The sequence below is a fragment of the Platalea leucorodia genome (genome assembly GCF_965183815.1).
Source record: "Platalea leucorodia genome assembly, chromosome: 4".
In the NCBI taxonomy this organism is placed as follows: Eukaryota; Metazoa; Chordata; class Aves; order Pelecaniformes; family Threskiornithidae; genus Platalea; species Platalea leucorodia.
Window position 1 is genome coordinate 105,463,492 of NC_138826.1, and position 26,886 is coordinate 105,490,377.

Here is a 26,886-nt window from a genome sequence, read left to right on the forward strand (position 1 = left end):
AGGCAAGCAAAATCCTAATGAATGCTTGAAGGTCACTACCAGTAGTAAAAGATGTGTAGAAATTTCTCTGTTTGTCTTGCCCCATGTCTTTCTACCTCTGTTTTTTCTAGAACAGTCACTAAAGGTTTTTTTATGGCTCATTCCAAATATTCATGACCTCTGTGAAAATGTACTTAATAAGTCTGAGTGGGGGGAGAGCTTAATGTGCTTTCAACAGTCAGGAACATCAACAAAGAAGCTAAACTCCATTTTCTAAGTCACTTGGTCTCTTGATGGGAAGCATTTTGTGTGTTATACTAGGGGAGAGATAAGAAATGTCATTCTTCTCTCCATATTTGCTCTGTCCGTATATAGTTACAGAATTAAATTGCTCATCTTTGGTATCTAAAGGATAGCAAATTTATCTGTGAATGCTGGGACTGGAAGCCTGAGTCCTGATCCCCAAAGTTGTGGGGAAAATATGTTTGGTGCCTAGGAAATGTTGAAAATATTACCTGTCCTAGTGACTCAGTCAGTGTCCCATCTCCCTTATGACTTTATATTCAATTTCTATTTTGTTTATAGTTACAATTCTAATAGAATAAATGAAGTTTTCCTACAGGTTTAATAGTAGAAATCAGCAGAATTATAATTTGCATATTTTAACCAGAGGAAATCCATTTAAGTCTAAATAATAAAATTTGTAGCTGTTAAACAATGATCACATCTAATTCTTCCCTTCATGAAAATACATCTGCTCATCTTCATAAGAAGAGGAAGACTGATGACTTTATCCTCAGGTGCCAGACATGACTGGCTCTGTCTGTGCTCAGACCTGACTTTAAGGATCGACTGTGAAGGATGAGTTTACTACAAGCAATGTGAAGAACAGTTTTGGGTCTTCAGTGAAGATTAGCATTGTAATGCCAGCTTGGCATTCTCAAGCTTTCTGTTGCTGGTGCCCCTTACCAGTACTAAGTACCGAAGATCCCAGTTTATAATCCCAGATGAAAATTAATGGAAGTTATTGTTGCCTCCTAATTTGATCAACTCTATTTCTGTTATATCTGACTTTGTCTGTTTGAATGAACCATCTAGGTGGTTTGGTTGCTGCTAATTCAATGCTATGATCATGATTGTGAGATACATGGCATTGCGTGAACGTCTTCATTTTCTATGTAGGTGTCTTTGAAATATCACATGGGTCTTGGTTAGGTTCTTTCTAACTAGTTCAGAATCTGCACTCTTCTGATAACTAGCAACTTTCCATCATCAGTGACAGGGCTGGGCAATACCTCTTTTATAACAATCAAAATAAATGAACCAGAGAAACTTGGAGGGTAGAGAGATGATGATAGAATTGTTTGGGTAATTGAATGATCTGTAACTTAATATTGTCACTGAACTATAACATAGAATTATGTTCCAATTTATTTGACAAATTAAAGTTATTCTGTCCTTTTTTTTTTTTTTTTTTAAGCTACCTTGTCATGCCGTTTATGGGAACAGACTTGAGTAAGATAATGAAGCATGAGAAACTAACTGAAGACCGAATCCAGTTTCTGGTATATCAGATGTTGAAAGGCTTGAAGGTTTGCCACTTTTACTATTATTCTGATTTCACAATCTTTTTTCCTGGTAAACCATTATGGAGCGCTATAAATACTTATAATTTGATAGCAGGATAAAATTTATCTCGCCTTATATAGTAAAAGTAATGACATCTTACATAGCAGTTGTTTTGTGATGATAAATGTTATCTGAGGCTTTTTTGTATGATGGTTTTGTCTTTGGCTTTTTTCAAGCAAAAAGAAAAGATAGTCATTGAAGATCTGTATAGTACATTGATCCAGGGTGGCCTTTGTTTCCTTATTTGAGTACACCAGAATGTCCCTGCTGTGATTTTTAGTTGCCTTCTTCCCCAGTGGTTGATTGTGGTGCTGCTTTGCCACACCTCTTACTGTGGCTAGTTGGAGAGCATAGAGACTGAGAATGAAAACACTGTGGACTTCAGAGGCAGGACTCCCCTGGACTTGAGCCCTCAGCTATGTCATCAGCTTCAAATTTCTCTTAATTTGAAAATTTTTCCATGGCTTACCAATACTGGTCTGATACACTGTTGCTAAGGCACCCTGCACCCAACCTGCTCTAAGTGTATCTTTCTGTGCTCTTCTGAAGAGCGTGTGTGTGTCTGTTGTATACATATATATGTGATTGAGGTGTGTGTGGATGTGTGTGTGTGCATATTTATACCGTATCTCTATGTATGGTATGCATATGGAAGGACTGTGGATCTTCAGTGACAAATCTGAGTGGGAGGTGGCTGAGAGGAGCACAGGTAAATCACTTACAAGCCCAAACTGACAGGCACGTGAGTTAAACAGCTGTGAAAGATGACAGAAGGGACTCCACTGAAAGAAAATAACTTTTTAATGCCTTTTAACAGACTCACTGAGATTGGAAGGGACCTCTGGAGACTGTGTAGTCCAACCCCCCTGCACAAAGCAGGGTCAAACTGAGGAGGCTGCTCAGGAGCTTGTGCAGTTGGGTTTTGCGTGTCTCCAAGGGTGGAGACTCCACAGCCTCTCTGGGCAACCTGTTCCAGGGTTCAATCTCCCTTACAGCGAAATAAGTTTTTCTTACATTTAAATGAAAATTCCTGTGTTTCAGTTTTTGCCCATTGCCTCTTGTGCTTTCACTGGGCGCTACTTAGAAGTATCTGGTTCTGTCGTCTTTACTGCCTCCATGAAGTATTTATGCACATTGATAAGATGCACAATGAGCATTTTCCCAGCTAAACAATCCTGGCTGTCTCAGTTTCTCCTCTTATATCAGATGCTCCAGTCCCATAATCGTCTTCATGGAGCTTCACTTGATTTGCTTCAGTGTCTCTCTTTGACTAGGAAGCCCAGCGCTGGACACAGCACTCCAGATGTGTCTCACCAGAGCTGAGAAGAGGGGAAGGATCACCTCCCTCAAGTTGCTGGCAAACCTCTGCATAATGCAGGAGGGTTTTGGTCATCTTTGCTGCAAGGGCATATTGCTCACATTCAACTTGTCCATCAGGACCTCTAGGTCCTCTTCTGCCAAGCTGGTCAACTCCCAGCCTGTACTGGTACATGGGATTATTCCTTCCCAGGTGCAGGATTTTGTTGAGCTTTGGCAGGTTCCTGTCAGCCCATTTCTCTAGCCTGTGCAAACCTCGCTAAATGGCAGCACAACCACCTGGTGTAGGAACATTCCTCTCAGTTTCGTATCATTTGCTGACTTGCTGAGGGTACACTCTGTCCCATCATCCAGGTCAGTAATGAAGATGTTAAACAGGACTGGCCTCAGTACTGATCCTATAGGGGACACCGCTAGTGACGGGCCTCCAGCTGGATTTCCTACCGTTGATCACAACCCTTTGATCCAAGCGGTTTGGCCAACTGACTCAGTCAGCTTTGATCCAGGTGGTTCAGTCTACCTCACTGTCCATTAATCCAACTCGTACTTCCTCTGTCTATGAGGATGTTGTGGGAGAGAGTTTCAAAAGCCTGGCTAGAATCAAGGTAAACAACATCGACTGCCCTCCCATCATCCACCAAGCCAGTCATCTTATCATAGAAGGCTAAACAGGTTAATCGGGCATGATTTTCCCTTCAGTAAATCTATGTTGATTACTGTCAATCACTTCCTTGTCCTTGTTATGTTTGGAAATGGTTTCCAGAATTATTTGCCCATTACTTTCCCAGGAGTGAGTTGTGGCCGACTGGCCTTTATTTCCTTGATCCTCTTCCTCCTTGTCCTTTTTGAAGACACAAACAATATTTGCTTTCTTCCCATCATAAGGAACATCTCCTGATCACCATGACCTTTCACATATTATTGAGTGGCCTCACAATGACTTTGGCCAAATTCCCTTAGCATTCATGAGCGCATCCCCTGCACACGGGTCAGGGCAATCCCAAGCACAAATACAGGCTGGGCAGAGAATGGATTGAGAGCAGCCCTGAGGAGAAGGACTTGGGGGTGTTGGTTGATGAGAAGCTCAACATGACCCAGCAATGTGCGTTTGCAGCCCAGAAAGCCAACCGTATCCTGGGCTGCATCAAAAGAAGCGTGACCAGCAGGTCGATGGAGGTGATTCTCCCCCTCTACTCTGCTCTGGTGAAAGCCCACCTGGAGTCCTGTGTCCAGCTCTGGGGTCCTCAGTACAAGAAGGACATAGACCTGTTGGAGTGGGTCCAGAGGAGGGCCACAGAAATGATCAGAGGGATGGAACACCTCTGCTATGAAGAAAGGCTGAAAGAGTTGGGGTTGTTCAGCCTGGAGAAGAGAAGGCTGCGGGGAGACCTTATTGCAGCCTTTCAGTACTTAAAGGGAGCCTACAAGAAAGATGGGGATAGGACAAGGGGTAATGGTTTTAAAATAAAGGAGGGTAGATTTAGACTAGATATAAGGCAAAAATTTTTCACGATGAGGGTGGTGAAACACTGGAAGGGGTTGCCCAGAGAGGTGGTAGATGCCCCATCCTTGGAAACATTCAAGGCCAGGCTGGATGGGGCTCTGAGCAACACGATCTAGTTGAAGACATCCCTGCCAATTGCAGGGGGGATGGACTAGATGTCCTTTAAAGGTCCCTTCCATCCCAAAGCGTTATATGATTCCATGGTTCTATATTAATGTGATATGAAAATGCTTCGCAGTCTAGATTGGTACTGTGTTTCTTAAATTGCAGTGTTTGCTTTTTGGATGTACACAACTGTTGGTCATAAAAAGGATATTACTTCTTTATTATTTTTTTCTTTTGGTGACACAATTCTAAGAGAAGAAAAACCTTGATCTAGCTCTGCAGGCTTCAGCCAGGCTTTCCTGCAGTGATGGCCATTTAATTCCCTTTGCTGCTCTGGAGATGCACATTGTAGCAAGGCCATGGAACGGCACTGTCTGGAATTGAATGTTGTTCCTTGGCTGCTGCTTGCACTGTGCAATTTTGGTTTTATGGTCCTGTGCCTGCAACATACAACGTATGGACTGACTTTCCTCTGCACTCGTACGGAGATGAGTGGAGTCGGTGTGCTGGAAGGTGTGTTGCATAGGGATGTGCTGGTGTAGTGGAAATACAGAACTGGTTTTGATACAGGAAGGCCTGGCACATCCATCAGGATGCTGATTCTTCCAGATCTATATTTGCATTGCCAAACACTATTAAAAATAAATAATATCGCAGGACAGCATGCTGTTCCTGGACAAGAACATCAGGAACAGCGTACCCAAGATTCTTTTGTATCTCGGTATGTAACAGATACAGAAGGGTAAGTAAATGGTTTTACTCCCATCACAAAACTTAGTAAATATACTTTGTTGTTGAGTCCTGCATAATTAATTTCTCTTTGACCTACCTCAGATTTTGTGTTCTTTATTTAGTACATTTTAGTAGATTTTCACTCACGCAGCCTTTTACATATGCTAAGTAATTATCCTTTTTATTCTACAGTTGTGCATTTAAATGCTGTAATTCCCATTTTACAAATGCAGAACCTAAAGCCAGGTTTGGGGAAATTGGCTTTATTTAAACTAGAGGGAATTCACCTCCGATCTGGGCTTTGAATGCGGACTTATGATTTCAGTTTTGTAGTTAGTTCCTTAATTACAAAGCCACGTCCTAATAAGTGTTTTCTCAGGGACCATATAAGTGGAGTGTTCTGTTTAGTTGCAGGTGACTGTCTGGGAAACAGGTTTCCAGCAGAGAGGCATGCTATTCACCAGAGATGAAAAACATCATTTGGGTTAATTTTACAGGCAAACAATATATGAACTGTAAAAAATTAGCTTGAGTTGAGTGTAGTGGAAAGGATGAATGATGAATTTAATTCCAGTGAAATGGCTTAGAGACATATTTTGGTCCTAGTGGCCTACATTATCTCACAGAGGCCAACAGAGTGGAGTTTGTGGGCCCCGAAGTAAATGTGGAAGGCAAGTGGAGTAACTGTGCGTGGTTGACGTACATCTGAAGGAAACAGAGCAGGAATTAAAGAGGATTTATTGCGTTTGTGTGGCAAGGTTTGGTAGTGGGGGGCTGCAGGGCTGGTGTGGTGGGTTGACCTTGGCTGGACACCAGGTGCCCACCGAAGCCGCTCCATCACTCCCCTCCTCAGCTGGACAGGGGAGAGAAAATACAATGAAAGGCTTGTGGGTCGAGACAAGGGCAGGGAGAGATAACTCATCAATTACCGTCACGGGCAAAACAGACTTGACTTGAGGAAAATTAGTTTAATTTATTACCAATTAAAATCAGAGTAGGATAATGAGAAAATAAAAACTAAATCTTAAAACACCTTCCCTCCACCCCTCCCTTCTTCCTGGGCTTAACTTTACTCCCGATTTCTCTACCTCCTCTCCTCCAGCTGTGCAGGGGCATGGGGAATGGGGGTTGCGGTCAGTTCATCACCCGTTGTCTCTGCTTCTCCTTCCTCCTCAGGGGGAAGACTCTTCACGCTCTTCCCCTGCTCCAGTGTGGGGTCCCTCCCACGGGAGACAGTCCTCCATGAACTTCTCCATCGTGAGTCCTTCCCATGGGCTGCAGTTCTTCATTAACTGCTCCAGCATGGGTCCCTCCCATGGGGTGCAGTCCTTCAGTAATGTGAGGAGAGGACCATGGTGGTGCAGGTTGCCCTGCTGCAACCCATGGAGGACCACGTCAGAGCAAATATCCACACTGCAGCCCATGGAGGACCCCATGCTGGAGCACGTGGCTGTGCCCTGAAGGAAGCTGCAGCCCACGGATAGCTTGTGCTGGAGCAGGCTCCTGGCAGGTTTTGTGGCAAGACCTGTGGCCCACGGGGGACCCACACTGGAGCAGTCTGCTCCTGAAGGATGGCATCCCGTGGGAAGGACCTGTGCTGGAGCAGTTCGTGAAGGACTGTCTCCCATGGGAGGGACCCCACGCTGGAGCAGGGGAAGAGCATGAGGAGGAAAGAAGAGCTGAGACAATGCGTAATGAACTGACCACAGTCCCCATTCCCCATCCCTCTGCGCTGCTCAGGGGGAGGGCAAAGAAGAGTCAGGAGTGAAGTTGAGCCTGGGAGGAAGGCAGGGGTGGGGGAAAGGTGGTTTTAGTTTTGGTTTTGTTTCTAACTATCCTATTCTGTTATTAATTGGCAATAAATTAAATTAATCTTCCCAACATCAAGTCTGTTTTGCCTGTGATGGTAACTGGTAAGTGATTCCCTGTCCCTGTCTCGACCCACGAGCTTTTCCATTGTATTTCCTTCCCCCTATCCGGCTGAGGAGAGGGAATGAGAGAGCAGCTCGGTGGGCACCTGGTGTCCAGCCAAGGTCAGCCCACCGCAGAGGAAAAGAGCAGGAAGTCCTTGATATAAGCTGCTATTCCCAGGATTTATAAAAACAAGGGCAGTTCTCATTCCAGTTACAAGGCAACTAGCAGGGATGCTGAGGTAGTCTTAGTAAATTGGTATCTGGTCTCTGTAACTGTATTAGATCTTCTATAAGAAGTGGTTCAGCTGAATATTTTTGTCTCTTCCCCCACGTTTTTGAAGAGCACAACTGTACTTGCCTCAAAATTGCCAGCAGGAAATAAGACATTATTCAGCTACTAGGCTCTGATGTTTTGTCATTTCCTATTGCATGGCAAACATTTGAGAACAGTCTCTACTGTGTCTGTTCCATTAAATTTTGGATTCTTCTTGAACCAATTCATCCAGCTGCAATAATATACCTACTTGGAAATATCTTTAAGATATAGAAGTGGTCCGGTGCTCGAGGGACGTTCCTGCAGCACTGTCCATGCTAGGAAGTGCACTGAAAGCAGTATTGCTAGCATGCAGAGAAAAAAGAAAATGGGTAATTTGTTTCTTCTTTTACAGATATCAGAAAGTTGGCTGTTTAAGAAAGGGTCTGCCAAGTTTTGCATTAAAATCTTGTACTTTTTAAGGTCTACTGTATCTGGATCAAAGACAGCCCATCTGTGTTTACTTAGATTGCTTTTTAGCGGGGCGGGGGGAACAAAGAATACACTTAGCTAGCACTCAGTTGAGGCATTATAAAGGAAAAATACTTACACCCCCTGGAAAGGAGGAATATGCCACTCTGTAGATCTTTTTTGTAAAACTCTTTCAACTTCCCAAGGTTAGCTTCTCATTTTTATAATGCATATTATTTTTTTTTTCACCTTTTAACTTTGATGGACTCTGTTTTGGGGGGGTTTCTTGGTGTTAAAGATGTTACCTGCAATATGCATTTGTCTTTTGTGTGAGGTACATAAGCACTTTATGGTATCTGTATTTATGTCTGGTCAAAGGCAAGAAGGCTGTTCATCATTTTTGTCACACTGCATACTTCTATTGTAACAGCCTGTTTATGTGTGACAGTTAAATGCATGTAGAAGAAACTCTGCATGAGTGATGTATTGTGAAGGGATAAGAGAGATTTTTGCTAAGCCCCCAAGTTAGTTCTTTGCAGGCTTCATTTCTGCATTCTACCTGTAGACTGGTTCTGGATTGGTTGTATACCAAAATGCTCAACAGGCTTGATTTAAAAAATATATATATAAATTGAGGTCAATAGAAAGTTCATACTGAGTTCAGGAAGATTTGTATCAAGCCCTCAGGTCTTTGCTCTGTAAATCTCTACAGTCCTTGTTTGTCAGTTAGTTTCTGTTCATGCCATTTTACTGTCTTCTTTCTATAGAGAATGAAATATTAATTTCCTTTCTTTGGTGAGCCTTGTAATTTATCAGAATTTAACTTCATCTGTGGTAGGAGAAAACAATGCAATTTGATACTGCTTAAAAACAATGATGTGCCTCTCTTTTGCCTGTTTCCTAGTTGGACCTTAGTCTGGCATTAAATTTTATGTAAGTATCAGCTTGCAACTTGGAAGGGCTTCCATCATTTTTTTGTTTGACAGAAAAGCTGTGTATTGTCAAAGAGTACAGAAGGCAAGCTGAACATAAATGTCTTCATGTGGGTGGAGAGGGGCTGGAGCTTCCAGCGCTTTCAGTCTTGGGTCCCTCTTCTGCAGGAGTGCCAGTTGGGTTCCCGTTCGTAGAGGTCTGGGGAGGCGGGTGGCAGTCCTGTTTCTTTATTTGTACAGTATTCGAGAATGGACAGATAGCTCTTGGGCCATACAAACACCTGTTTAAGCTTCTTTTGCCATACTCGTGGTAATATTTACCACTCTAGTTCTCTCCTTTTGTCATCTCCACTGCCTTTTGTTCACGTTTCTGTTGTTCTTTCTGCTTCCCTTCTTTCCCTTCCCCCTCTCACCCATTTCTTCTTCAGTTTTTCCTTCCTTGCCAAGTCACTCCTCATTTTCATTTTGCATGCTGCCTAGAATACTTTCTCCTGAGTCTTTTCTAATTCCCTTTTGATTGGCTTTTTATTTTGTGTAGAGATTGCATATACAGACAAGAATGCTTAGAATTTAGACAACTGTTGGATAGCTTCCTAGCACAATCTGAAGCTTGCATTCAAGAATTTATGCATGCTACCAAAAATTGTCTTTAGGATAATGCACAGAGCTCCTGTGCTCCAAGGCACTTTGCTCACATTAACTGGGTTCTTGAATCAAATGTTGTTCAGGTGAAGTGGTAATAACATGGTGAATGATATGTCTGCTCTGGTCTGGATGTTTTTGCCATGTTAAGAGTGAAAAATCTGTCAATAAATGGGTAATTTAATGAGGAGAATCAGTAAGAATAGGATCCTGTTTCAGGTGGTTATTGAACTGAAATGGAAAATTTTCTGAACGAAGGCTGGCGTAGTTCCAGTGCTGCTACCTGCCAGGAGATAATAAAATGCAGTTAAAAAAATACTGCTATTGTTAAAGAAACACTGCAGCACAGCACCAGTATTTCAGCTTACAGAAAGGCCGATGTGTACATTAGCACCAGGAATAAGTGCTATTTCATGTAATCTCAGTAGTGTTGTATTAAGAGGAGTGTTTAGGAAAATATAGTTCTCCCCAAAGTGTTAACATGATTGTGGTGCTGTGAACGCTCGTAAAACCTTCAGTGGGGTGAGAACGCCAGCGAAAGCATGCTTTTCCCCTGGAACAGGTGAGATTAGCTAAAACTCCGAAGGGTGCAGTCCTTTTAATTCCTGTTTCTACATGCCACATTCTTAGGTGCAGAAATTCCTGGGTCTGCCACTTATTTCCTTACTGTCTACAGTCATGTGAGCAAAAATAGCCTATAGACTATTTTAAGCATCTGCTCTGGAAAATCAAGAGGCTTCAGTAAGAAGACACTGAAATTATTTAGAATGCAAGTAGTCATTGTGATATCCTTGATCAAGATGGCTATTGGCAGAAGTTGTCAGCTTTTTCCTCATTTGTTGGGAGTCTAACCACTTAGAGATACATTTCTTGAAAAGAAAAAAAAGTATATATCCTCTCTGGTCTCCACGTACAAATGACAAACTTCCTCTTTTTGCATCTGGTTCCTCCCATCCTGATCCACTTCATGCACATCCATGACAGAAACAACGTTTCGTAGCTCTTCGTTTGCTGTAGCGGTTTTACAGCCTACGTTCTGGGGAACAGCCCTGCGCCCTCAGCCCCTTGTGTCGGCCCCAGGAAATCCTGTGAAGCGCTTCAGCAGTTCCTATGGGTGATGTTAAACCTTACCTCATCTGCAAGTAATATGCAGCAGAAACTGGTCTACCGCAAATGCCAAGTCCTGCGTGGGGTCGGGCACGGCAGTCAGCAGTGCGCCCATGCGGCAGCGAGTTCTACCACCATCTGGGGTGGATTGATGAAGTTGTAGCCACGGGGTTAAGGGAAGTGATTTTTTTCCCTCTTTTCAGAACCTACGAGACCACATCTGGAGCACGGCGTCAGGTGTAAGAGAGGAAAAAGTAAATGTCAGAGATTTTATTTTTGTTCAGTCGCTGCTTTAAAAACTTGGTGTCTTAAATCCAGGTCTTGTGCTGCTTAGGTTGTATAGGTTTTAAGTTCAGAAACCTAAGTCTGAAATGCGTGTTGGATCTGTCTGAAGAAGTTGGCTTTGATCTGTAGCTTTGCTTTCTTTTCCCTGGTCCGCTCATCAGGTGGACTGTGAGGATCCCTGTGCAGAGGGACAGTTGCGTTTACAAGGTTAATTGCTCATCAACATGGCTGCTGGGGAAGAAGACAACGGTTGCTGGGGCTATGGCTGGTTGGCAGTCACCCTGCGAAGTTCAGTGCTTCGGTGCGTCTCCGTGAGACCACCCCGACTGTCCCTGGTTGCTCTGTCCCAGCTCTGACAGCTGGTTTCCAGTAACTCTTTTCCCAATTATTGTCCCATTCTTCTGGGTGGAATAAAATGAAAACTCTCCAGGTGAAGCTTGTGGGAGTCGCATCTCACCCGTCTTTTCTGGGGACTTTTTAAAAAGCCTTTATTGTTCTCATGTTGCTTAGTGTCGGTATGCTGCCATCAGTAGTATGGTCTGTGGGGTTTTCAGATCAGTTCCCCACACCTGAAGTGAACACAAGTAGGATGTCCCAGGCTGCTCTTGGAAAGCATGTCCTCAGTTCAGGACAACTTTCTGCGTTTCAGTCCCTGTAAAAGAGATGCCTATGTCTGAACTAGTTACTAGAGGCTCCCTTTATTGTCTGTGATGAAAATAGTCTCTTCTAGGCCATCATTCAGCTGGTGAGAGGAGCTGCATACCTCAGTGGGGAACCTCTGGTGACAGACATCTGTATTTGGTCAGGTGTCTTCCCAAAAGAGCTAGTCCTAGGTGTTCAGTTTGTTGGTTTGACTTCTGAGAGCCCTTAAATAGGTCACTGAAGGGTGATGAAAATGTTCAGGTAAAGGAAGAGTGTCTTTTAACATGACTTCTCGATGTTTCATTGAGGATGTATTGAAGCATGTAGCAAGACTTCTCACCTTAGACCTTCACTGGCCTTCATCCTGGTCTTAAAGGATTTCTAAAAACTCAGTACTGCTGGAGCATATGAATCTAAACTATGATGGCACACAGGAGATGTCTGTTGCAAGAGAGCATTTCTGATACATAAAACAGCAGGATTTATTTTGATACATATATATATATATATCTAGCAATGCCAAAAATTAACTGGAAATGGGGTTTTATGTATGGGAAGAATTAGAAAAAACTGTATGATCTGTTGCAGTACTCAAACTGATTTACTGGTTTCTCATTATTGGGGGAGGGAAGGGCAAAATGCTAGTTTAATTATCTGAACATTAAAAACATAGCTAAAAAGATCTTCTGTGCAATAAATAAACATTTTCTAATGTCAGATTACTTTAGCACCATGAAAAAGTACTTTCTCCCCTGCCGCAGGCAACTTCTTAAAGTCAGGACCTCATTAACTAAAAAAACACTTTCTCTTTTTACAGTATATTCACTCATCAGGCATAATTCACAGGGTAAGTGGAAACAACATAAAAGATGTTTATATTCTGATAATGTGAGTGGTGTTTGTGTATAAGCATGCTCATAAATATGCCTGAACTTCTGTGTATAGTGTCTATTTATAGTGTTTGATGATGCCTTTGTTTTCTTGTTCAATAGCAACAAAAGGAGGTAGGGCTACATCGGTGTAAGTTGGGCACTCAAGTGGCACTGAATACAGCTTGGATTTGGATTTCTTAAATTACTTTTCTGAAGTTGAGTTTTATGTCCCCACAAGAGCAAATAGTGCCCTAACTGAGATGGATAAGCATTTTTTCTGGCTTTTTTAAAAATTAAGATTAAACTTTTAAAAGCAATGTTAAATGTTGTTTAAACATCATGTTAATGTTCGAAGTTGGGGGGGAATGAAAATGTAGAAAGTGAAAAAATAGTCCAAAATTTTAGAGCCTTGAAAACTTCATTTTTTTCTGAGAGAAAGTAAGCATCTGATTCTCTTGGAATTCCTGCTGTGTCTAAAATCCACTTAAAATCACTTTAGCACTGTGAAGAAGGAGTTCTGAATGATGCCCTTCTGGTACCAAGCAGCATAACTTCCCAAAATACTGCATCAGACCAGTAGAAACTGGCCATTTTTAATAAAATATCAGGAATGTCACAGAAAGTGCATATTGTACAGTAGCTTTAAGCTGGACATGGAAACTACGCAAACTGCCAAAATAGTGTAATAAATTGATATTTTTATTTCTATGGCTGCTGTGACCGTGGTCTAAATTTACAGTTGCTTAGACTTTTTCTAAGCTCCCTCTTGATGTCTCTTGAGCTTTTCAGTTTCATTATGGTTCTTTGCACCAATTTGTTTCTCCCCAAAGTCCCTCTGATCTTAAAACTTAAACAGCTGGATGCCTGATAAAAAGTTCAGAGAGAAGATTTCTCTAAATGTCTCGTGCTAAAGTGACAAACAAAGGTTTGCAAAAGCTGAAGGAAAACATATCTGATTTTTTTCTTTCTCTTTATAATTGTGAATGTCTAAGAGTCACTGACGTTGCAAAATCTTCTTAGTCGTTGCCAGTACTCTTCCTTTTGCTGCTAAACTTAGAAGTACAAATTTTGAAGATCATTAGAAGTCCCTACAGGAGCTAAAGAGGCTTAAGGGAATTTTTTTTCATGTTGCTGTCTCCATTCAATTGACTTCATTAGGAAATTGATTTTCCCACAGAAGAGAGCATAGGCTTTTATGTAAAATCTTGTTTGATTCCTTCAGTACTCCTCCTAGGTCTGTCAGGTTATGGAACCTTTTTAAAGTCTATTTTGATATTCAGTGTGTACAGTCCAGAAATATAAACGTGAATCTTTAACTTTGTGGTGTTAGTATTAAATGCAACAAATTTATGTCCAAACCCCACTCACAGTAAGATGAGTGAGTTCCTTCACTGGCAAGTATTTTCCTGACTTCTAGCAGAAAAAAAGTTGTGTCTGGGGGGAAAACATACTGGAAAAAAGCCAAATATACTCAAGTTTGTGTCTTTGTTTCCATTATTTGTTATATTTAATTTTCTAATTTAGATTTATGACATTGTTTTACCTGTTGCTGTTCTAAGTAGTTGTATGAAAACCATTAAACCTAAATGAAAGAAAGAAAGTGTGCTTTATTGTGCTTGCTGTAAAATAAATAAATAACATCCATTTCAAATCTGATTACAGGATCTAAAGCCTGGAAACTTGGCAGTAAATGAAGACTGTGAATTGAAGGTAGGATATATTTATTTGAAAAAACAGTTAGATGTATTAGAAATATACCACAGAAAACAACAGGTGCAACAGCTGTAGGCGTGCTGGCTGGTTTCAGTGATGGGCCAGGCTTTTAGTGCACAGGCTTTGAGGAGTCATGGAAAAATAGGGGAACGCTGGAAAATGGAAGGGAAGAAGATCAGATGGGCAGTGGTAACAATCTTCAGAAGAATTACAAGAGACGGCTTCTTATAAGTATTTTCCCATTTGTCTGACTTCAGTCGCCGCCAGAATAATTAAATATTTATTTAAAAAATAAAGCCCTGAATAGTGAAAATCTATTCACCTCCTCTTTGTCTGCCCTTCACTGACATAAATGTGCATTTCATATGAATGGCAGAGGCGATGATCAATTTCTGAGACCATTCTACAGCCAAGCACAAGAAGTGGCTGCAGCTCAAGCTGGACACGTTGCCCAGGACATCCCAGCTGAAAACATCCAGTCCAGACAGGACACTCCGGGAAGCTGGTACCCAGTGCTCACAGCAGGGAGATGGGGGTTGACTCCAAGATGTAGGGGAGGATTTCTGGTGAGGTCAGTGCCGCAGGTTGCTATATTCACAGCATCGTTGGAGCGGTTGCTGACTTTGCTCAGCCTTTTCCTGTGTGATGTGTATATTGCAATGAATACTAGTATGCAGTCACTCAACTAAAAATACTTTCAAGAGAAAATCATGGCATGGTTACAGTCGGATAAGAGCTGTAATGGAGAACTGTTTTTACGATATGTTGCAGCTAATCACTTCGGAGAAGCATGAGAGGAATCACATACTGCTCACCACGAGCAAGAACATCTTATTTCTTCTGCACTGTTACAACTAGCAGTAGTATCAATTGCATGTAGATTACAGTGTATTTCATAGCAGGAATATATCAGTTCTGCTTGATTGTTGCTCTTAATTGAAGTAGTGAGGAAAAAAAATCATTAAAGGGAGACAATTCCTAATTCAGCCTACTGTAGTTCAGCTATTAGCTGTTTCTGTTGCTATGCTGCAAGACAGTTGCACTTTACGGCATTTCTTGTATTACCTGGTTGCTGCTTCTCTGGAGTGGGGCAAGCACTGGCATGTACCGTGACTCTCCTCATCCTACCCATTGGGGCTTCCCTCAAAAGATGGGTAGGAGGACGGTGCACACCCACACCTCTTCCCAGTATGGAAACTGGGCTTAGCTGGCATGCACTCTTGGAGGCTGCGGCTGTAGCACCCATTGTGGAAAGTATCTGTCCTGAAGTGTAGATGTTGCCACTTCCTTGGAAACGTTCTGAGTGGAGTCCATCTTCTCCTGCACAATGTTTGTCACCTCAAGCCTCCTTCTAAATCATTGAACTGAAGTACTGAATCTGACCAGTTCTGATAGCAGTTTCTTACATGTATTGGAAATCTTTCAAAGCCTGTTAGAGTGGATAATATTTGTACTTCAGAAATAATTACGCAATGTACCCGGACCTAGTAAAAATGCATCTATTTGGCTATGTAGAATGACTTTGTTATAAAAAAGCCAATTCTTTATTATGAAGTAGAATTATGTAGTACTCAACACTGCTTGTTTTAGGAATGTTGTTTATTCTTTTGAGTGTAGAGATAGTAACCCCAGACTGCTTCCAGACCCCAGTTAGTTCTATTCTTGTATTTTAATAGATCATTATTAATTTTTAGAATTGTTTTTGTCACCTATCTTCTCTTAGCTCTAGCAATCTGAAAGGCTAGTCAGGGGTTTCCAGTTAATTACAAAATCAAGCTACATCTTCTATCCTGTGCTTGAATCATGACTGGCCTAAACATCCCCACAAAACAACAGTACATTTGAATGGGGGCTTTTGTGTCCTGATATCTAAGTACATTTACATCTTTTGGCCAAGATTTCCTCCCTAAAAGAGACATTAGACTTTATGGGAGTAGGTCAGTTATATGAGAATTTCAGAATAAATACAAAAAGTCTAACTCTACAAGGTGGGGGATACCGAAGAAGATCAAAGGTTGTGAAGCACTCCCTTAATTAAATAAAATAAAAGTTGATGCAACACTGCAAAGATGTTTTTTAGCATACAACATACAAATTATATACTTGTATCTAGCTGTTGTACTACAATTTCTTACTCTTTGGAGACCGACCTGAATGTTCAGAGTCCTGTCATTTCAGAATTTCCCCATCTAACACAAAAAGCCGTTGTCTCCTCCTGGCTTGTAGGTGGCCAGGTGGTGAGTGGGTCCCAGGGTGATGGGGAAAAAAAAGAGGATTTAGAAAAAGCAGTTGTACATGTTTCTCTTCCCTTCTCTTCTTCTCTTAGCAAATTAAGTTTGCTAAGTAGAAGGGGAGCTTATCCTTGAGGAGCTGAGGGGAATTTGCTCTCTCTTTCATAATTCCTGCATTATAAAAAGGATTTTCAAACTAGCTCTGAAAATTGCTTTGGAAGTTTCGGCTGAAAAGTTGAAGATTGGAGTATAAGAATAATAGTTTCACGTGAAGATTGTTGTTGAAGTGGTACCATGTTAATATTAAGTACTAACAGGACACACTTGTTCCTGAGCCTAATGAATATGTAAATGAAAAGAAATCCTGAAGTTAATACATAATGCAAAAAAATTCTCACTGTCGTTTTCTGCTTTTACAAAAATACAAAGCCAAATTATATTTTAGCCATCTCCAACTCCAAGTGTCACAAGCCTTAGTATGGAAAAGGCCTAAAAAGCTGTGACAGGGTAGATGGTACCACATGTGGCTTTTGACCTGTTACGTAAACTTTCTTTTTTCTTCCACCACCCCCTCCCCCGGTGTTACTGGAAAGACATAATGTGTGTTGTATGTGTAGAATAAATTTGAAAGCTGTATATAAAAGTGTATTTTGTTACTGCAAATATTCTGATTCCAGTAAATCTTTTGTACCCAAATTTCTGAGGGGTAACTTTGGCCACAATCAATTGTATTTTATTGGTAAGAATAAAAATGTCTCCCTTGGCATCCTGTTCCTGATTTTAAGTGGGTTATGCAGTTATGGGGAAGATGTGGAAATGATGTTTCAAGTATGGCAATAAAGATAAGCTGTAACATTTTATACTCTTGATCTATGAATGAAAATATAATTTTCCTTTCTGCTAGTTCCAGGGAATGATGAAACTATCCTGAAATATTTTAAAATATTTAATTACAGAGAGTACTACAAAAACATCACTCTTGGTATATTACTGCACAGGTGGTCCTAGTTAAAATGTCTGCCCTGTCAATATATATGAAGCCTGATACACATGGAAGCCAGTGCATAGCTATGCATGTAAAGCTACATATTCCAGTATCTGTGGATGATGATGATTTATCTTGAATAGATGTTACTTACCCAAGACGCCTGCTTCTTGTTAGAAGCATGAACCTCATGATAAACTATGAACTGACTGTCATTACAGGAGTGTTCCTCGGTGTTGGCCATGTCCTTTGGCACCATCTTTTGAAGGTCCATACAGGTGGGCCTTTACATTAGCCAATTTTGTAGAAGTTAATGAAAGGCCATAACATTCATTTTTAATCTTGCTGCAGTACACATTGCTATATCTAGAGAGAAGTATCTGAGAGTCTTAGAAATAAGCTGAATTGTGCATAATCCTTTAAAAAAATTGCATTGACCCTGCGTTTCTTACAGAGGGTTGTTCTGTAGTTGACGCAGTAGGTTGGGGAAAACTGAAGGGGGGGGTAAATAATCGTAATTCCTTACTCTTATGGTATATTTTCAATGTTACCATCTAACATGGGAACAAAAATCGTAAAGCTCCTTGCTACTTCTGTCTTGATTTTTCAAATGAGAACAAGACACTTCAGTGAGAAAAAAGATGCAAAAATAAGCCAGTCTCTGCAGAATGCTCTAATTCCTTTATTTTCTGCATTTGTAAAGTCTGTATAAAATAGATAACTAGCTGTCTGATCAGGATGTACTTTGTGCTTCCACTACAGATTCTGGATTTTGGATTGGCAAGGCATACAGACAGCGAGATGACTGGTTACGTGGTTACAAGGTGGTACAGAGCCCCAGAGGTCATACTTAACTGGATGCATTATACGCAAACAGGTCAGCATCTCTTCAGAAAAGTCTTAACAGAGCTGAAGCATTCACTGAATCAGGGAATATATAAGCAAGTCTTTGTTTCTGAAGTGAATGAGAAATTGGAGGTGGAAATGACAACGTAACTATGCAAAACTTCCTTGTAGATAAATTGCAGGTAATCATTTGGTGGTTGTGAGTTTGGGAGCTTTTTTGTCTATTTTCTGAGAGTAACAGAAAGTGCCAAAGTGGTTGGAAAAAAGCAGTATAAATGTATACAGATGTGACAGTCTGGTCTACGTTCCTGTGTTCTGACCTGACTGTCATCTTCCTGCAAAGATGTGCTGATTGTAACTCGAACAGACAGGGGAAAATGGCAGGAGGGAATTCAAGTAACGCTAGGATAGCTATGGAAGTTTTTGAAAGCATTGAAAATTTACTTCCCACATGCATCTGCCTGTTACTGAGAAACTGATTCTGCATAGTATCAGATTATCTCCCGTTTGCTAATTAGAAAGGCTGGTAGTTTTACTTAAGCCGTTCATCATACTTGGCAAGGCACTCATTTATTTTGTAACAGGCTATAAAGGTAGATTTTACACTTCTTTAAAATATGTTTTAAATTAGAATCTATGTACAGCTAAATGGACAAGTATTCAGCAATTTAATGTGACTGTTGGTCTTTTTTTCAGTTGACATCTGGTCTGTGGGCTGTATAATGGCTGAGATGATAACAGGGAGGCCTCTGTTCAAAGGAAACGATCGTATCCTTCAGTGAATTTATGACACTAATGTAAGAAAATGATGAGAGGTTCTGATGTGATACAGTAGAACTGTTCAAAAACTGATGAGCATAAATTGAAATGAATAGTAAAATGGCTTGCACCTCTCTCATTAATTGATTATTTGATATCTGTACCACTTTTGCACATCGCGAAATTAAAACTTGTATTACTGAACTTTTTCAATAGTGGAAGAGAGGTGTTCTTTCAATCACATCTTAAATCATCAGATAAAAGGTTCTGTGATCATAGAAAAGGCATATTTTGATTTTTTTAGTAATAGATTCCACAACTCCAGAACACATACAGAAGATTCTGCTGTAGGATACGGACGTACATGCACATGCTAGTCCATGTCATGCTTTTTGAGACTTCGACCAAAAAATGTTATGTAAGTAACATCTAGCAAAATGTTTTAGATTTACAGAAAACATCTAGTCCTATCATTTCACTGCTGAGGAATTAAGAAAATAGTTAAGATTAAGCCATAATTCAACCTCAAGTGATACTTCAGTGGCAGTAGTAGTTATGATAGTTAATAGAGGACGGTGTTAATAGAAGACCACAAGAATTTTTTACTTTTTTTTTGTTTCCCAGCTTTGTATGTTTGACAGCTCAGCCTAATCATTTTGCACTGCTTTTCCCCTTGTGGAGTTCCAGTCAATAAATTGCTTACCTGCAAATACTTGTTTACAGAATCACAGAATCACAATTGTTTATTTTAGTTATATTTGTATTTAAGTACTTACATGTAAGATTAGGACTTCATTGCATGGATCATATTATTCCTGTTTTGTGAGGAAAAACATAAAAAAGGAAGATTGCATTCACCAAAAAAATGACTGGGACTGTGGAAAAGTACAATACATCAAATTATTTCAGCTGTACAGTTTTTAAGTACGCATTAGTTCTTCACAAGAAAATACTAAAATGCCTGCCAAAGAACAGCTGTTGACTAACATAGCATTTCCCAACTAATGCTAACCTTGAGCATTCTGGTACATAAATAAGGAAATGAATGAGTCATAATTTTCAAGTTGCACTGTAAATGTAAGAGTAGAAAAGCTAGTATTTTAGTAATACTGGGTTTTGGAGATTTCAGAACTCTTGGCTGAAGTTCTACATCCTGTGTTACGAAGGAAACCCCAGCATGATAGTCCTTGCTGGCCTTTAAGTGCATGAATCAGTATTACCTATTGTCAGGGAAATGCAGCCATGGGTTCAGCTGTGGCTAAGTGAATAAGAAAACAGCTAACTTAAGGGATTTTTGTTTTACTAATATGAATATGTTATCCTGCAAACTAGGTAAGGGATTTTATCTATTTATTTATTTCATCAGCGTTACCCACCATTGCCTTTTTCTGCAGACGTTAGTAGAAGCCTCGTGTGCCAACCGCTGATCTAGCTTCTCGCTTCTCATCTGCTGCTCTTACCAGCATAGCAAGCAAGCCATAAAGCTGTTCCCTGCTGCATTAGCCTTATGTGAATGTGCTGTTTCTTCTTTGAAACAGCTACTGTTATTGCTGATTAATCTGTGCTAGTTTAGGACACAGAAGACTAGGGAGCGTTCTGATGCCTTACCCCAATGTCTCCAACAGCTTAGCATCTGGAATTGAGCTAAGCCTGTGGGAAATGAGGAGGAGAGGGATTAATTTTTTTCCTTGAAGTTTCTCAATATGGAGAAGAACTAGCACAGACTGGCTTCCTCTGATTTTTGTTACGTTTATCATACCACCTGATGTTCCCTGTGACTTCTCCTGCCTCTATGTCACCTAAGGATTGGATAGACCAGGGCAATGCATGCAATACATGTGTTGATTGTTCAGATATTCCAATGGTTTTGGACTGATTTTGACCAAAAATATGGGGGAGGCCTGATGATGCTAGAGGAGTTTGCAGATGATTCAATTATGTGTTCCCAAGTTATAGGATATTTTATTTCAGGTGCTTTCAGTGTCTTTGCCTTTTGCAAGAAAAACGGAGAACTTTCATCTCATCTTTTATGAATCTTCTGTTCAGTCCTTGCATTATGATTTTTGCTTTATTCTCCGATAGCGAAGAAACTCACAGTTTTTGCAAAGTGTTTAGTTTTATGGTGAAAGACTTTGTTCCTTATTTCTGGTATTCAGATCTGGACCAACTCACAGAAATAATGAAAATAACAGGTACACCAACTCAAGATTTTGTTCAAAAACTGCAGAGTCAAGATGTGAGTATTCTGCTTTGTCAGTTGGTTTTACATGTCTTAATTTGACTTAAGCCATGCTTAGTTCATAGACTGGCTGAGATAGTATGTATTGACTACTGAAATGACCCCGATGGTACATCTCTGCCTTGAAGTGCTTTGCACAGCCAGAATAGCTACTGGAGATTAAGGGGGCACAGAAAATGATCAGGACACTTGAAAAATCTATATATTTAAATACTTCAAAGTTTCCAGTGTGTACCATATAAACAGCTGAGCTGATGCATTACTACCTTTATCAGAAATGTACTGAAAACATGAACCTATTCAGAAAACCCAGTTGCTCTGCAGATGTCTCTCACTTCGTCTTTCCGATTCTTTTGTGGATGTCCTTCTAGAATCCTTAAGCACCTACTATAAAAAACCTAAAATTAATCATTAGACTAACTATACAATTTAAATACTAATGAATTACTGTATAAGATTTACTTCTAAAGGTTCCTGTAAACTCACTATGACATTCTTTCAAATTATGCATACATATTTATTCTAATTAATATATTAAATATTTAGCACTAATAATTAAAGCTTTACATTATCATTTCTTAATCACAGTTTTAAGGCTTGATTTAAAAAAAAAAGTTCCCTTCCACAAGAAGGTGAATATAATCAGGGTTTATGACCCCAAAAAAATCCATCTGTACAATGTGCTATCAAAGCATTGGTGAGTTACCTATTAAGCATATAGTTAATATTGTCACATTACAAAGGTGGCAAAGGTCTAATTTAATATTCATGTTTCTTTTAAGGCAAAAAACTATATCAAAAGCCTCCCAAAAGTCCAGAAAAAAGATTTTGCATCCATCTTGAAGTATGCGAATCCTTTGGGTAAGACAGTTTGTGCGGATGAGTACAATTTGTCTTGTTCTTGTGTTTGCATTGGAGGCAGCAGCAGTATCGGTCATGTGATAGGTTATGTGATGATTTTCATGCTTTTCTATCTCTTGCTTTCCATAATTCATAACTTTGATTTTAGTGGCTGAACTTTGCCAAGTGTAGACCCTGCCAGGAATCAGATGTTTCTTAGAAGAGTCAAAAAAAAGAAATATTTTGTGTTTTAGGCTCCGATCCAGCATCTGCTTAATGGTTTTACTGGAGCAGCTTTATCAAGAGCCTTGGGAAATTAAATATATGTAATAATTTTTTCTGTGTATTATATTGGAAATATAGTTCTGAAAGCTCCATCTGATCTACAGTAGAAATGCAAGCAAATAGAAAGCTGACATTTTAGTCATGGAATGAATACATCCTGAGAAACATCTGTGCATTCCTGAGAAGCACTGGCTTGGATCTGATAGATCTAAACAGCCAGAAGAGCATACCAAGTGTGCATAACTGTGACATAACTAGAGGCAGCCAGAGCTCTGAGATGGCTCTGCCCAAACCTTACCCATTCCCCAATGACCTGAACACTCACAAAGCCAGTTTTATTAGAATATCAATTAGGACAATTGAATCTTCTCAATTTAAGAAGTTAAAATTGTATGTTCAAATACAGTAGAAAAACCCATGATCCATAAGCAGTTCTTACCCTGACTGCATGGTTAGCTCGCTGACCTCCTCCATTACAGCAAACTCTACACACTTCCATTTAGTTTTTAGGACTTTTCTTCCTATTGCTTCTGTGCCCATTTGGCTGCTCCTTACGTAGAGAACAACTAACTGCTCATGGTCTGGGACAGAAGGCTGGAGAGAATCCGTGATGTGGCAAGCAGGAGCTGCAGCATCCTGTCCCACACTGCTGCCTCTTCTTAATGTCAGCTGCTCCACCCAACCCAGGAACGTTCTTTCAGCATAGAAAAACAAAGAATAAACAAATCATTCATCATCTCTGTTTACACTAGCCCATTTTGACAGTCTAACAGTGAACCTGATCCAAAATCCACTGGAGAGGAACATACAAGATTTTCCTGGATTGTTTTGGCTGAGGTCAAAAACACATAGCAGACAAAGTCAGCACTGAGATTCTGAGCATGGACCACTGACTTGTCTTAGTGAACTTCCGAGTGTACTTGGGCTTGGATTTGGTCACACACAGAGCAATCCTCATTAGCTCTACATCCATCTGTTCATTCTCCTGCTGTCAGGTTGTGATGTACCTTAAACGACAACACAGTGGCGGCAGTGATGAAAGACACCTGGGAAGGCCCCAAGGACAGTGGTCCTGGAGCAGAGAAGTCATTAGCTGAGGTGATGTGGCTGTATTGCGTACAGAAGCAAGGGAGCATCTCTGCGTTGCATCAGGCTTTGTACACATCCCAGCTATTCTGTCATGCAGATGGGCCCCGCTGGCTATAGAATGAACACCCAATGATTCTGCTTTACAACTCGGGGTATTTATTTGGAATATCTCCAGGGCAACATTACTGTGTACAAGCTGGAATCATTGGTGTGATTTGAATGCACTGTTTGTTTTCTGTTCAATAGCTGTAAACCTTTTGGAGAAGATGCTGGTGTTGGATGCAGAGAAGCGAGTCACAGCAGCTGAGGCTTTGATGCATCCTTACTTTGAACCAATTCATGATCCTGAGGAAGAAACTGAAGCTGAGAAATATGACGACACATTTGATAACATGGATCTTCCGCTAGATGAGTGGAAGCGTGAGTTTAGTTTTGTGATGTTTTAACAAATGACCAGATAGAAAGGCTATCCAGAAATAGGAATATTATATATATGTATATATACCTTTACAAATTACTTTCTCTGCTTTCGATGGAACAAAGTAGACAGCATTAAGGTAGAGAAAAGCTATTGATAAGCCAGCGTTCCTCTTATCAAGTCCTCCTGGAACGATCCCCAAAGGTTTCTTCTCTGCCTCCTAACAGAGGCTCTTGTCCTCCTCCTCCTCCTCCTCCTCCTTCTCCTTCTCGTGTCTGTCCTCCCATCTTCTGCAACGTAGGAAAGAAACCATTTCTGTAACATGTTCCTTCCAGTGGATAGGACAGGCAAACAGATTCCTCAACTGTTGGCTCTATAGGACTGCAACGGTTTCTGGCCTTAATTTTAAGTTGGGTTCTCTTGGGAACAGAAGACAGATCTATCTCAGCAGAGATTTAACTCTGAAACTAGTTTTCACTTAACACCAGAGGTTCGTATTTTGGATTTTAAGTGAGGGCTTGACTTCTAAAGCTGATGTGCTCAGTAGCTCTTTCTGAGGATGTTGCCCCCTATACTGTAAAGTCAATGCTCGCATCCCTTTGAAAGCACCTATAACATTTCAGTATTGGGCTACTTCTTCAAATCTGAAATGGTGAAAAAGCAATCCTTGGTACTCTTACTCTCCTTTTTGCCTGAAGAGGTCTCTCTCTTCCTGACATAGATCAGAGCCTAACCATGCTGGGGGTTGCACCTTGCTCGTGTCTGTGCAGCTCCTTTTCTGATTAGACCAGCAACACTATGTTTATTCTGTTTTTTTCCAGGCATTACATATAAAGAGATACTGAACTTCAAGCCACCACAGACATCGGAGTCAAAGGAGACAGCGGTGTAATTGCATGACTCGGTCTGTTCGGAACTCAGAAGAAAGCAGGAAAGTTGTAAATGTTTGTGGTATTTCAGGTGTATAAAACTTTTATAAATAAACTGGATGTAATCTGTTTCATCTGCACTGTAAGAAAGAGCAATGTCTTTTACGCTGCATGTAGAAGTTGGTGCCTTTGGAAGTAGCATTTCAAAACTGTCCAGAAACTTATTCTTGCCTACAACTTCTTCCTTCTGCACGAAAGGATTCAGACTGTGGTAACCTGGTGCCATCCTCGAAAGAGCAGGTAGGACTAATTCTTCAAATCAGAGATCAGAAGAGTGCAAGTTAGCACCCTAAGCAAGCTGAGACACAGAGCACGTCAGAGATGTGCCATGACTGCTCTCCAAGGCCATTGAACTGTCTCGAATGCCAGAAGTATTCCTGTGACTTCCTCTGGAATATCTCACCTTGGTAAGACGCCTGGGGAGGCTGATCAGCTTCTGCTGCCTCAGCTAGTGCAGCGGGTAGCGGAGGCCCAGCCAAAATGAATGCCTATGTCCTCTGTCCTGTGTGAGTGGAGGAGAACCTGAGCTCCAGCCATTTCTGACAGATCTGGGCAAGAGGCAAGAAGCAGAGAAGTGTCAATGTCCTAGATTTTTTCAAAGTAGCCAGCGTAGCAGGACAAGATTTGACAAACGCACTAGATGAACAGTCACTAGGTAAACAATCACTGCCAAGGGGTACAATATTTTCCTCTGAATACAGTGCAGTCTCTTTGTGTAATAGACTAGGGATCAAGGATTTCCAGGGAGAAATTCTTAAAGACTTTCTAAAATTTTGTAATCTCTCTAGCATCTTAGTATTGAAATGATCACTGAAAAAGTACATCTTCTCAGAGGATGTACTGGTTGTAGAATCAGTGGTGCCGATTTTAGAAATAAAGCTGCAGGTGGGTCGCATTACAGAAAATAAACTGAGGCTAAAAATGCTATGCTGCAGCTGTTCATTGGGAATACCTGCAGCCAGCTGTTTTGTTCACAGTGTATAGAGGTGTTTCCAGGTGCAGAATAACAACCATTCCTTTTTTTAGCCTTTTGAACTCATCTTACTTGGGGGGGGGGGGGAATCCTCAGACCTTCTGTTGGGAGGTGCCTTACCAGAGGGAGTCAGCTTCCTGATGGGATATTGGTTAGACACTTCATGAGTTCCTCTTACTGTCTGGATTAATTTATTCTATTTTCCTAGGTGCTTAGTCTGTAATAATCTCTCAGAGGTAGGAAAAAGAAATTGGCAAACGTTTGGTGAAGAATTTCTCTGTGAGATTGCTTGTCCTTGTGAAAGGTAATCTCTTTACAGTTGACGATTTGAATGTGGATTATTCCCAATGCAATATGCTGTTGTGTGTTGCTACTAAGTGAAACAGTTGTGAAGAAAGACATTTGATCTTACAAGGTAATAACTGGAAAAGAACTAAGAAATTACTTGGGGGCTTTTGCTTTAATAACCAATTTAAACCAGAAGTTTAATCAAGGTTTAGTCAAGTTGTTCTGTTTCTTTCAATGAATGTTTAAGTTAAACACCTGTAAATATTAGCATTTGTTTAAAAATTGTGATAAGCATTGATTAGCTGAGATGGGCACCTAGAGAGACTATATGGTAAAAGAAACCTTGAATTATTGATGTATTTGACAAGTCATTAAAAACTTTAGTTTCAGGAATGCATGCAAAAAAGCAGAGAATGTAATTTGAAACAAAACATTTTTCCACACTACAGGTCACTGAGGAAGGCACACTTAAGAGTCATACCCCATTTTCCACTGTTGACTTTGTGCTTGGACTACACTCTTATCTTAAATAGGAACTGGAACTATATTTTTTACAGAATAGATGTTTCTCTTTTAGGATCATGCCCAGTGGTCCTCTTAAAAGTCATGGGAGAAAACTGTCTATTGGAATTGATGGGTTTGATAGAGCCAGTCAAGGGCAATGGAAGAATGCCACGAACTTCTTTGAAAATGCTCCCTCTGTATTTTAAATGGAAATTCAACATCCTAAATTCTAACAAATGTCTAAAGTCTTGAGATAATGCAAATGGCTCAAATGTTAGACTTCAAGGGAGCATGTTTTTTCATTGAAAAGCTGGTTTGCATTTTCTTTGTAAATGCCAGCACTTCAATGGGCATTTTCAGTTCCCCCCGCTTTAGCTTTAGTGAAGTCAAGCCCTAAAAACCTC

At 40.5% G+C, this 26,886-nt stretch overlaps 1 protein-coding gene across 1 annotated transcript in view; it reads left to right on the plus strand.

Annotated features, from left to right (window-relative positions):
- Positions 1-25,625, plus strand: part of MAPK12 (mitogen-activated protein kinase 12) — a 39,481-nt gene extending 13,856 nt beyond the window's left edge. The window contains exons 4-12 of the mRNA XM_082308901.1: positions 1,460-1,571; positions 12,329-12,358; positions 14,046-14,093; positions 18,075-18,189; positions 18,855-18,926; positions 21,074-21,153; positions 21,939-22,017; positions 23,617-23,790; positions 24,610-25,625. Coding sequence (XP_082165027.1) covers positions 1,460-1,571; positions 12,329-12,358; positions 14,046-14,093; positions 18,075-18,189; positions 18,855-18,926; positions 21,074-21,153; positions 21,939-22,017; positions 23,617-23,790; positions 24,610-24,680 — 781 coding nt within the window. The 3' untranslated portion in view covers positions 24,681-25,625. The remainder of the gene's footprint in view (positions 1-1,459; positions 1,572-12,328; positions 12,359-14,045; positions 14,094-18,074; positions 18,190-18,854; positions 18,927-21,073; positions 21,154-21,938; positions 22,018-23,616; positions 23,791-24,609) is intronic.
- Positions 25,626-26,886: the final 1,261 nt, after the last annotated feature.